General features: G+C 38.3%; 1 protein-coding gene across 1 annotated transcript in view; it reads left to right on the plus strand.

Annotated features, from left to right (window-relative positions):
• Positions 1-10,707: 10,707 nt before the first annotated feature.
• The window catches only part of LOC145291960 (tRNA (guanine(27)-N(2))-dimethyltransferase-like), a 91,702-nt gene continuing 90,263 nt past the window's right edge, over positions 10,708-12,146 (plus strand). The window contains exon 1 of the mRNA XM_080137895.1: positions 10,708-11,130. Within this exon, the coding sequence (XP_079994021.1) occupies positions 10,760-11,130 (371 nt within the window). The 5' untranslated portion in view covers positions 10,708-10,759. The remainder of the gene's footprint in view (positions 11,131-12,146) is intronic.

Below are 12,146 nucleotides of genomic sequence, written 5' to 3' on the forward strand. Positions count from 1 at the left end.
GAGGGTCATGGGATTTTTATCTATTTGTCAACTGTTTCATGACTGTGCATGCGCAGGCAAGAAACATGACAGCTTATGTTAAGAATAATATTTTTTTAAAACATTTTGTAAATGTTGTGTCTAGCTAGTGTAATGGTTATCATACTTAACTCAATGTTTTTAGGTTTTGGTTTCAATCTCAGCTCGAGTTTTTTTTTTTTAATTACAAAAGGTGAACTGTTTAGAAAAAAACCATAATACTCGCATGCACATGTCTCAATTTCTGTATTAAATAAAATATGATATTTATGCATATTTTATGACCCGACGACGACGGGTACATCCTCTAGTGTATCCATAAAAATGAAAATGTGTATGTGTAATTGTGAGGACACATCTCAAACTATATGCTCAGCAAATGTTTTTATTTGCAGATTTGAAATTTGGTGTATAAGGTATTCAGACATGTGGAACACTTTAACCGGTTTTCATCTGGAAAAGAAGGGCTGTTAAGGGCTGCAAATTAAAAAAAAATGGTACGTGGGGGGGGGGATTATCAGATTTTTATCTGCTTTTTTTTTTTTCATAGGCATCACCACTTATCAAGGCCGAGAGGCCACTCAAGGATAAGGGCTAAAGAGTGTACAGTAGAAATTGGACAACATAGTAATCATTAGTAATGAAAATTTGGTAAATTTGATAACTTATATAGAACGGCTCATCAAGAACTTATTTACGTTAGACTTGAACACAACCATGTTGTAGTCAGCCGGAAAGCAGGAAAACGGAAGACAATTCCACAGGCGTGCAGTTCTAAGAAAGAAGCTTTGTTCATGGAATCTACGTTTAAGTTTAGGCACAGATAAAGAGTGGGGGGAATTATTGATAGTGTGTACAGCTAGACGAGTGTTTCTTGTGAAAGTTTTGCGAGGGGGGGACCATAGATTGAAGCTCAGTCGAACACTTTCCATGAAAATAACGATACATCACAACATCTCTTCTGTGAGATAGAGTTTGCAAGGAAGAGAAAAGGACATCTCCTACGAGGCTACAAAGTCTATTTTGAACTCTATCAAGGCAGGACAAGTCCTTTCTAGCAGCTCCTGCCCAGATGTGGCAACAGTATTCCATCCTTGGACGTACCTGGCTCTTATATAGATAGAGAATAGCATCAGCAGTGAGATATTTACCGGATCGATAGAAAGATCCCACCATTTTTCCAGCGGCCTTGGCAACAGATTTGATGTACGTGTTCCATTTAAGATCAGGAATAAAGGTCAAGCCAAGAAGCTTGTCAAAACTTGAGGCCTCCTGAAGACGAGAGCCATTCATTTCAATTGATGCCAGATGTGGATCAGAATGTTGATACTGTAAAGAGAGAAGCTTGGTTTTAGATGCATTAAAAGTAACCAGCCACTCCTTTCCCCATTGTACTACGTACTCAAGATCAGAGGAGAGAGAATTGGAGAGAACTTGGTCTTTTACTGTCTTAGATGTGCTACCATAAATGGTAGTGTCGTCAGCATAAATGTCTACGAATGATGTAAGGATGTGATTTGGAAGATCATTAATGCAGATCAGGAAAAGAGTTGGGCCCAGGATGGACCCCTGAGGGACACCGGCATTAATACTGTGAGCTTCTGATTTTTGCCCCTCAACTACTACTCTTATGAACCTATCAGAAAGAAATGCTTGTCAACTCTTTCAAGAATGTGCATACATGAATGGTTCACATGAGAAATTCCTTATGCTAAGAATAAGTAGATTTGAAAACACTTTTTAAACATTGTGTCAGGCTGGTCTAATGGTCATCAAACTTTTCCACATGTCTGAATACCCTATATACTAAATTTCATTTCAAGTCTGTCGATAAAAATTCATTGAGTATATAGGTTAAGATGTGTCCACACACACACACACATACACATATTCTCACTTTTATAGATATATAGATTAACCTTCTTCAGGTTATTTAATTCGAAATTCAGTAATTTTGGAAAAAGTTTTTATGCTTCGAGTTGTTTAGATTTTCGAATATTTATTCATGATGTTTGGTTTGTTTTATGGTATATCAGCCCTCTTTGAGTTATTTAATGGCGAATCCGGTTATTTTGGAAAAAAGTTTTTATTTCAAAATCTTTATCTCTTCAAATTTTTAGTCATGGTGCTTGGTTTATCTGTTTTATAGAGAAAATTCTTGCTTTTGTTTTGGGCTTTGCAGAACATGATTGAGTTTTATGAAGGGAAAGGAAAAAAAAAGAACCATAACATACGTTTGCTATATTTTAGGTCAGGAAGCCAATATCTTCAGACAGCCTAATCTAATATCGTTGAGATTTAAAAAAAGTAAATTCTGTTTCACCTGAAAAAAAATCTTAAAATGTCAAACTTTTCAAGCTTCAAAATAATATGATGTCTACAAATTAGAGAAATTGAAATAAAAAAAAAGACAGTTAAAATTCCCTATTTACTTGTAAATGCAAACAACGTTTTGTTTTGTTGTTGACATCTATCTAGGTTATGCAACTGTTGCAACTGTCTATAGCAACACTTTGAAGAGCATCTTTCTTGGTTCTCTCTCTTCCAATCTAGGACATGTGATGCAATTGAAGAAAAAAATTCGATCTAAGTCTTTGTTCTGTGTCTGAGTATACACAAAGTTGGAATATAAAAGAAGCAAAACATAATCATAATGAAACAGTTGAACTTACATAAATATATATTTATTCTCACTGATACTGGTTGTCAAACACAAACATAAGAGCATAAAACATGAGAAACATAAAAGGAAGTGAAAAATACAGACGTAGATACTAATGAAAAGGCTATGCTATATAGAACACAATTGAAAATACATGTATTGTCAGGGTAAACAAAAAAGATAACACTTGTATAACTATGCTTCTCTCGAACACAATTGAAAATACATGTATACAAGTAGAGGATTTCATCAGAAGTTTGGTATTTTCTAGGGTGGTAGATAATACCTCTATTACCAAGCTTCTCTCTTTTCACCACCAATGCTCAGATCCTTGCTTTGCTCAAACTGAAATGAATAACTTGTACGAGTCATAAATAAAGACTTATTTTCTCACTAGCTGTACATACCTGGCGCTGCCAAGTAAAAAGTATGTTGCTTGGCGGACGGTTTAGTCACATAATATTTAAGATACATCAGATATCTTAAGTTGTTGTGAATTTCCTGAAAATTGACCATATTTTGAATTTCTGGAAATATAAAACAGTCATCTTCATCTATGAAATTCAAACAAGGAAATAAAATCTCATAGCTTAACGGAAAATAACTCATAGGAGATATAACATGAGAAATATTTGGAATCAAGTCTCCCCTTGATGTTATTTCTGATCATTTGAAACCATAGCAGCAAGTTTTTGTCTCTCCTCCATCAAAGCCAGGGGTTTTGGGGATATATATATATATATATATATATATATATATATATATATATATATATATATATATATATGTGTGTGTGTGTGTGTGTTTTATTTTTTATTACCGTTTTATCTGTTTGGTTACACATGTTTCAGATGTTGGACCATATTTACGATCCAACAGCCTCGTCAGACCTTGCAGAAATGGTTGTTAGTATTTGGAAGAAGTGTTTTAGAAGAAGTACGAGGAAAAAAATAAAAGAGGTGGGTAAGAGATAATGAGGGGGAGGGAGACGGGTATCGACAATATTTCAGTTTTGAAGGTTAAAATACATTAGATTGTCTTGTGTGTGTGGGGGGTAGCAGATTCAAGTAGGCGTGGGTGGAGATATATGGATATAGGGAGGGGGAGGTGGAGAGAGGTTGGTAAAGAAAAAAGAGGGGGGTAAGGAGAGGAGGGGCTAAGGAGAGGAGGGGAGGAGTTTCAATTTTTAGGTTTTAAATTTTGATTGCTTTTTGCTTGTTCAGCCATGTATATGAAGTAGATGAGAGAGAAAGAGAGAGGGAGGGAGAGAGAGAGAGAGAAAGAGAGGGATGGAGCGAAAGAGAGAAAGGGTTTTTTTAGGTGTCATGTGTTTGACAAGTACAATGTTCCATTTAAGATTTATATATATATATATATATATATATATATATATTTATATATAAGTTGACTTGTTCATTTCAGTTGACAGTGAGTTTAGGTAGTTAAGGATTAATACATATGCTAACACATGCGCAAGTATGCATACATACATACACATACATATGTACATTACTACACATCCATATACAGGCACATACGCATATACACATATATATAAACAATGTATATGCAGACATACCCGCATCTATATGCAGACATACATGCACATACACACAAGTCCTATACACATATACATACTCACATATATCATCATCGGCGGTCACTTGTGTCCGAGTAAGACTGTCCTCCGTTATGGCTTCTGTGGGTCCTCAGGTGAGCATAGAGCCCAATCCTAGACCCAATTTTTCTTGTGCAATTTGGGCAGATAAAGGTAGTGGTGGTGGGGTGGGGTTGGGTGTTTCTGGTTGATAATCTGTCCTTTCTGTGCTTGCGTTTATCCTCAGCAGCTTGATTTAGGTCACTACTATAAAGCGCAGCACCTTCGTGGACAGCGCTCCTCCATGCCAACCTGCTCCCAGCCACGTCCTCCCATGTCTTAAGGTCTATGTGAAACCGCTTTAGATTTGCTTTGATGTTGTCCTTATACCTCATCTTTTGGCCACCCTGGGCACGCTTTCCCTCAACAAGCTGAGAGTAGAAAATCTGTTTTGGGAGGCGGAGATCTGGCATTCGGACAACATGACCAGTCCATCTGAGCTGGCGTTGAGCAACAGTAGCGGTGATAGTAGGAATGTCAGCCTCACTCAGGACGCTGGTGTTGGTGCATCGGTCCTTCCAACTGATTCTGAGGATTTTTCGGAGGCATCTTTGGTGGTACATCTCCAGGGTTTTTACGTGCCTCCTGTATGTGGTCCAGGTCTCCGATCCATAGAGAGGAGTGGGCAGCAAGACAGCTTTGTATACCATGATTTTGGTCTTTGCCAGAAGGTCACGGTCCTCAAATACTCTCTTCCTTAGCCTTGAGACAGCCCCACTGGCACAGCTGAGACGGTGTTGTATTTCATCATCTATGTTGGCTTTTGATGATAGGATGCTGCCTAGGTATGGGAAGTGGTCTACATTTTCCAGTCTAGCGTTGTCGATGGAGATGTTTGGGGGTGAGTCTGAAGTACTGTTTGGTGGTGACATATATACGTAGACACATATACACATATATACATATATATATACACATACACACACCTACATATATACATATACGTGGAGATATAGATCTCCAGTAAGAAGTAGATGTACATATGATGATTGCAACGTCTTGTCAGACGAGTGCCACTCCATCAGACACTTAAAGTCCATGCCCAAAAATGACTTTTTTTTAAAAATCCTATTGGTGAATTCACACACTCAAGCAGGCATGATACTGAAGACGGTCATTGAGATCCATTATTACATGCTTCCAGCATTTGAAGCCTCTACACGTCACAACTTTTCCATCGCCACAGGACCATTTTTATAGACAAATGATATTACAGAGTCTTAGCTTAGATGATATTACAGAGTCTTAGCTTTGTACGACAGCTAAGTCTCTCTCTTGGTTCAAAATGTTGAGATCCAGCAACAAGCAAGAGCAAGATAGCCAGCAACAAGTTAAACTGCAGACCCGATTAATGCGGGTACTGGTCTCCCACTTTATGGTTTTTTAGATCAGAGATTTCTTTCTCCTAGAAAGGTTGCCTTCACCACGGCTTATGGGAACCCTCTCCACCCCAACACACACATACATACACACAAACACACATGGTGCTAGTTGGCTGTTGACCCCGAAAAAAGGTTCATTCGCCCTTTGAGAGGTCTTGTTTTTAATCCTTCAGGGAGACAACCGCCCTCCTCACCAAACAAGTTTGGTGGCGGAACCAGTTTAGTTGCCGGTCACCCGACCATGAGGAAGGAAGTACTGGGTTACATCGTACCAGTAGCATATGACATGACCTGACTACACAGATGTACATACATACATACATGATGATTGCAACGTCTCGTCAGACGAGAGCCACTCCCTCAGTCACTAAAATTCATATGCCCGAATATGACTTTTTAGCCCTGCCAGTGACTTGCACACCCTCAAGCAGACATGACACTGAAAACGTTCACTGATTTGTATGAAACTAACAGCAGCGGAACCTGTATTATCGTGGACTTTCATGTGTTTAACAAAATCTGCCTTAGACAACAGAGCCCGATCACACACCTTACAGATCCAGAGATCTCCATGGTTGGGCGGCAAGGTTTGGCATTTCCTACATGCTCTCTTAAGCTTTGCTCGGTCTATTTTGGCTGCTTCAAAGTGTTCTGCACCCCTGTATATCAGTGTTCTCCACTGCTTGCGATCATACGCTAGTGACTCCCAACTGTCAACAGGAATATGAAAGCTCACCAGACTCTCCTTGATGCTATCACGAAAATGTTTTTTGGGCTTGTGCTGGGGTCTTTTTCCAAGAAATAGCTCACCATAGAACAATTGTTTTGGGAGTCGATAGTCTTCAAACTGGATGAGATGACCCGCCCAACGCAACTGGTTCTTAATAACAATGGTAGCAATACTGGTTGTTTTGGCCTTTTTTAAGACATATGTATCAGGGACAAAGCTATACCACTTTAAATCAAGAATGTGTCTAAGACAGTGCTGATGGAACCTCTCGAGCAATTCTATATGTGACCGGTACAAGGTCTAAGTTTCAGATGCATAGAGTAGGGATGGTACTACACATGCTTGATATACTGAAATTTTAGTTGTCAGAGTCAGATCATCGTCAGACCAGACTCTATCTTGTAACCTTCCAAAAGCATCAGATGCCTTGCTGATTCTCTGTCTTATTTCCGCATTAAGAGTGCCATCATTTGATAAGGCACTCCCAAGGTAGACAAAATTTTTACGATTTCAAGGTGCTTTCCACAGATGAAGATATCAGGTTCCACATACAGATCATCGGGAGCGGGAGTGTACATGACTTTAGTTTTCTTAATGCTAACTGTCAGTCCGAAGCAGGTACAAGCATTTGTAAAGAGATTCATCACTAGTTGCATATCTACTGGATAGTGTGTTACCAGGTCAGCATCATCAGCATACAACAGTTCCCTAACAAGTCCATCACTAACAAGTGTTTTGGCTTGGAATCTTCTGAGGTTGAACATCTTTCCAGTCGTTCGGAATCTAATATAAACACCCATATCACAATCGTGGAAACCATACCAGAGCACAGCAGTCAAATAGAGCGAAAACAATGTTGGTGCAGCTATATCACCCTGCTTCACACCATTATCAATGGGGAATTCTTCCGAAAGCCGATCATTGAAGTTGACGCGACCTTTCATACTATGATGAAGTTGCTTGAACTTGTCTGTAAAAGCAGGTGTGCAGCCAAATTTTTCCAGCACTTTCCAGAGAGCCTCACGGTTGACTGTGTCAAACGCCTTGGTTAAGTCCACAAACACTTGGCACTCGGTCACATGACTGAGAGCTGGCTTCTGATTGAACAAGCCAGGAAGAAAGTGGATTTGAAATGTCCAGCCGCGAGAATTCGCTCCTGCTACTGTGTTTGTTGCAATTTTCATCTGCTACAAGTTTATTGTCAAAATATTAATTTTAAACAAATAAATATTTGTTCATTTTACATGATATTGCATTGTAATTTGGCTTATAAATGCATTTCATACATATTTTATTTTAAAATTCAAACAACATTTATATCACGGAAAACACAACTTTGACTTTCATATCATGCGTACCAAGCACAATCTCCCGGCATTAGAAAATATCACCGCAGACGAACAACACACAGACTCTATACTAACTTTTTTTTTCCATTTACCATCATAGCGAGGAAAAAGAATTTATAAAATTCTGAGGACGGTCTGAATTACCAAAATATTAATTTTAAGCAAATAATTATTTGTTTCTTTTATATAATACTAGCGAGGGTACCTGGAGTTGCCCGGGTATTTGTAGGTGTGTGTGTTGGGGGAGAGGGTCGCGTAGATAAAAAAAAAGTTTGGGTAGGTATGTAGGATTGAACGAGAAGCCTTGGTGGAAAATAAAGTGTGAAAACAACCTGTCACGTTACCTGCTTCCTCAGCAAGGGAGAGTAACAGAAGGATGTTTGAATTTATTTAGGCATTAAAAACTGAATTGACAGGTGGGTGTATTTAATGAGGTCAAATAGAAATAGTGCAGTTAACTTTTACTGCGAGGCAGTTTTTTGGGTTTCTTTACCCAACTTTGGCTGGTCTTGTTTCCCCAACATGTTGAGGTGGGGTGGGTGGGAAACCAACTCCCCATAAAAAGGGGATTGTCCAAATTGAATAGCAATTGTCTGATATAAGGGGTTTCCCCCGCATTGATCAAAAGCTGATTGCTTTCTGGACTTTCCCGGCACGAGGACCAGGAAAAATGCCTTCCTTTAAAATTAGTTTCGTTTTCATATGAAAAAGCCGAATCAACGTTGTATGTAGTCGCAAAGAAATAAAGACAAGCAAAGAATTCGGCTCACTTTTTTTTTTTTAGTTAAAACAACAGACATTTATTTACAGGTACTTCCAGAATAACATTTCTCATTCAAAAGTCTTCTCATACTCCAATGTGCTTAACAAGACTCTGCTGTGTCGAACACGTGGTACCCTGTCTTTGTCTGGCTATGTTTAAGGCATATCTTTCACTGTCACTCTCGGCCACATGTGTAACACATCGACTTCTGAATTTGTTAGGCCACGTTTTTCTTTTTTATAATCTTTTTCTTTCCTTCTTCTTTCTTACTGTGAAGTCATGTTGCACACGGCTCGGTCATTTGCATACATTGCCTATTGCTGCTACTGCTGCTGCTACTGCTGATGCTACCATATGCATGTCTGCACTCTGTTACAAAATCACTGGAAAGATGGTTGGATCATTCTATTGCTCCAGAATACTCCACCTGTATAAGAGTCAGATAAGTCCTAAGATGGAGAACTGTTGCCACATCTGGAGAGGTACCGTTCAGAGCACACTTTCTTGCCTTGACGCAGTACAAAATTGACTTTGAAATCTAGTGGGAGAAATCTTTTATTTTCCCTACAACCTCTTTCTCATAGAAGAGACATTTTTTTCAAATTAGGGACTCGACTGAGCTCCAATCTCTGACTATTCCTTTGTAAAACATTTACAGCAAAAACTCGTCTAGCTTCAACTGTTGTAAATAATTTTCCTTTCTTCCTATGTATCTTAAACTAAATGGTATTTCCATGAACAAAGTTTCTTTCCAAGAACTACCCGTCTGTGGAACACAATAACATGGGTCTGCTTCTCAGACTGCAACTTGATCATTTTCAAGTCTAATGTGAACAAATTCTGCCTCGTTTCAAGCGTTGTTATCAACCTTTAAGGTGTTGTCTAACTGCCAATCTGATAAACTCATTAACTTTTATCCTTATGTGATTTTTGTGCAAAGTTACCCAACACGTTGTAGCCTCAGTCACAAAGTAGACAAAGAATAGAAAAGAACTTCAACTCGCTTTTTTTGGCATGTCTACACTATTGAGACAACATTTTGTAGTCGATAAATGGAGATTTTAGATGAAAATCAATGGTTTCAACTGATTTTTTTGTGAATTCTAATAAGTTACAATGGTAGCTTCCAAATCATGCAGTCGGAATTACCTGAATATTATTGAATTATTAAAAAAACAACAATTGGCCATTGCTATTTGTGGTAATGAAGGTTTCTTGTATGATTACAGAACTTGAAGGAAACAAGCTTAGTCTTGGCAGCATTGAATGTGGCCATCCATTTTTGTCCTCATTCCACTACAGATTGGAGGTCTTCCTCTAGTTTTTCTGCCATTTACTTAGATATGTGTTGATTTGTTTTCCCCTTGTGCCTGTTATAGAGCGTGGTGTAATCAGCAAATATTGACCATGGAAAAAAAAATGTTCTAAGCAAGAAATTACTAAAATAATTTTTACAAGGAAAAAAACAGAAATAAATGGCGTTTATCTATAATTTCCCTTCTTTAAAAACACAAAATTAAAAAAAATTTGCATAATGTACTTGTGACAAGAAGAAAATATCGTACGCGAAAAACCAGGTAAATTGATCAAGCAATTTTATTTTTAGATAAAAAACTCAAATTTTAGTAACTAATTGAACAGCAACAATCTCACGAACCCATCTTAAAAACAAGCTAAAAACAATGGAAAGAACTCCAAATAATTCAAATTTGTGACATTTTATGGAGCCATTCTTAACATAGGGACATTGGAAAATCTGAAATTCGCTTAACGATTTTCTTTATGGAAATAAGACTACTCGATCAATTTACGTGATATTTGGAATACGATATCTTCTTTCCATCACGGATACGTATATCATACATATTTTCCTTTATTTTTTGTTTAATATATGTAATAGAGAGGTAATTTTGAACAAGCACTAAAACATATTAAAAAAATGTAGTTTTAAGAGTAATAAATGGAAAGAAAAATATTATATTAGGAAATTGAAATATTGAAAAAAAGCCCCTCCCCCCACACACACTTATAGAATTTGGAACCAGATTCCTTCAGGCGCCCCATGAAAAATAAAACCATCGCATGTGTATGGCCCTGGTCCACGGTGAATCCATTTTTAGAGTATAAATTAGTCACGGAAACTTTTGAATTTTCAGACAGTTACGTCCCTTGGTTAGAGCTCTTTCGTAATTTTCTTAATGTTTCGTAGCAAGAGGCTAGAACAAGGGCGGCAGCTGTCTAACGGTGACTCCACCATGACACATCCTCGTTTCCCTGCCTCGAATTCAAATAATAATAATAATAATACTAATAACTCCTGTCCTGCTCGTTCTGTCGTGGCTCCAGGCGCCAACTCGAATTACAACCACTCTAATTCGAATAGCAGCCGAATACTACCGCCGCCGGACGCATCGATGGATAACCCGTATTGTCCACCTGACCCGGACAACCATGACATTATCATAGAGGCCGGTGTGGAGATCTCGGTCCACCACAATAACTCGACCTTGTCTACCTATGAGAGGACCTCCAAATCGTCCAGCCACAACCCGAAAATGGCAATATGCAGGTAAATAAATCACTCATATCACGCACACGCGCGCACAGAAGTATTTACGTGAAGGAAGGGGTGGGGGTCATATTATGAAAACATATTTTCTTAAATCTCACAGAACCTGATCAGCATGGGAAGAAGGAATGTTGAAATGAAATCAAGAGAAAATATAGTTTGTATATATACATGGAATACGGAATAGTTAGCAAAACCCGTGCGCCGTGCGTGCCCTATATCCGATCTCCTCGTGATAAGAACGGATTTCTAAATAATAACGCCATTCTTAACATGGGGTGGAGGGGAGGGATTTGTTAACTATTCTATACTATGCGTAAGAGGATTTCTAAATTCTAACGTCATTCTTAACATGGGATTTGTTAACTATTCTGTACTTTCACCACACATGCGCACAGGAAACGACCTGCCGAATAAACCCGGCGAACCAAGTGCAAGAGAAACATAATTGCGCTCAAAAGAACGGTTAGAATCTTTAAAAAATCTCTCGGTTGGAGTTACTGAAATTGTGGATGAATGTCTGGTATCCGGTAGAATGGCTCCATTCGCATGAAAAACAAAATGCTAAGAAAATAAAAACAAAAAAAGGCAAGTGTTTCAGTAGAATGCTCAATACATGAGTTAGAGCTAAGTATTAATATAGAAATGGGCGGACCTGAACGAGAATCACCCCCTCCCCATCCCCACGAACGGCTTTCGGAATAAATACCCCCCCCCCATCTCCCCATGTTAAGAATGCCTTTCGGACCTTCCTATATTAATAACAGCTTTCGTTTTTTTTGCACTTCTTTCAGGGGATTATTATTGATTGGACACTTAATATAAGGGGGGGGGGGTTAATTCTCGATCAGATCCACCTAGATATGTACTTATGGCAAGTGTTTCAAGTTTCATTCCAACGAATGCTAACATGCATTTAGCCTGACGATTTCCGTTGATGCAATGAAACCCAAACTTCACTTGCCACAATATATATTAAATCTAAGAATATTTTTAACATAAACTAAAAGGACAAT

The sequence above is a fragment of the Euprymna scolopes genome, chromosome 13 (genome assembly GCF_053919585.1).
Source record: "Euprymna scolopes isolate OS-2025 chromosome 13, ASM5391958v1, whole genome shotgun sequence".
Taxonomy (NCBI): Eukaryota; Metazoa; Mollusca; class Cephalopoda; order Sepiida; family Sepiolidae; genus Euprymna; species Euprymna scolopes.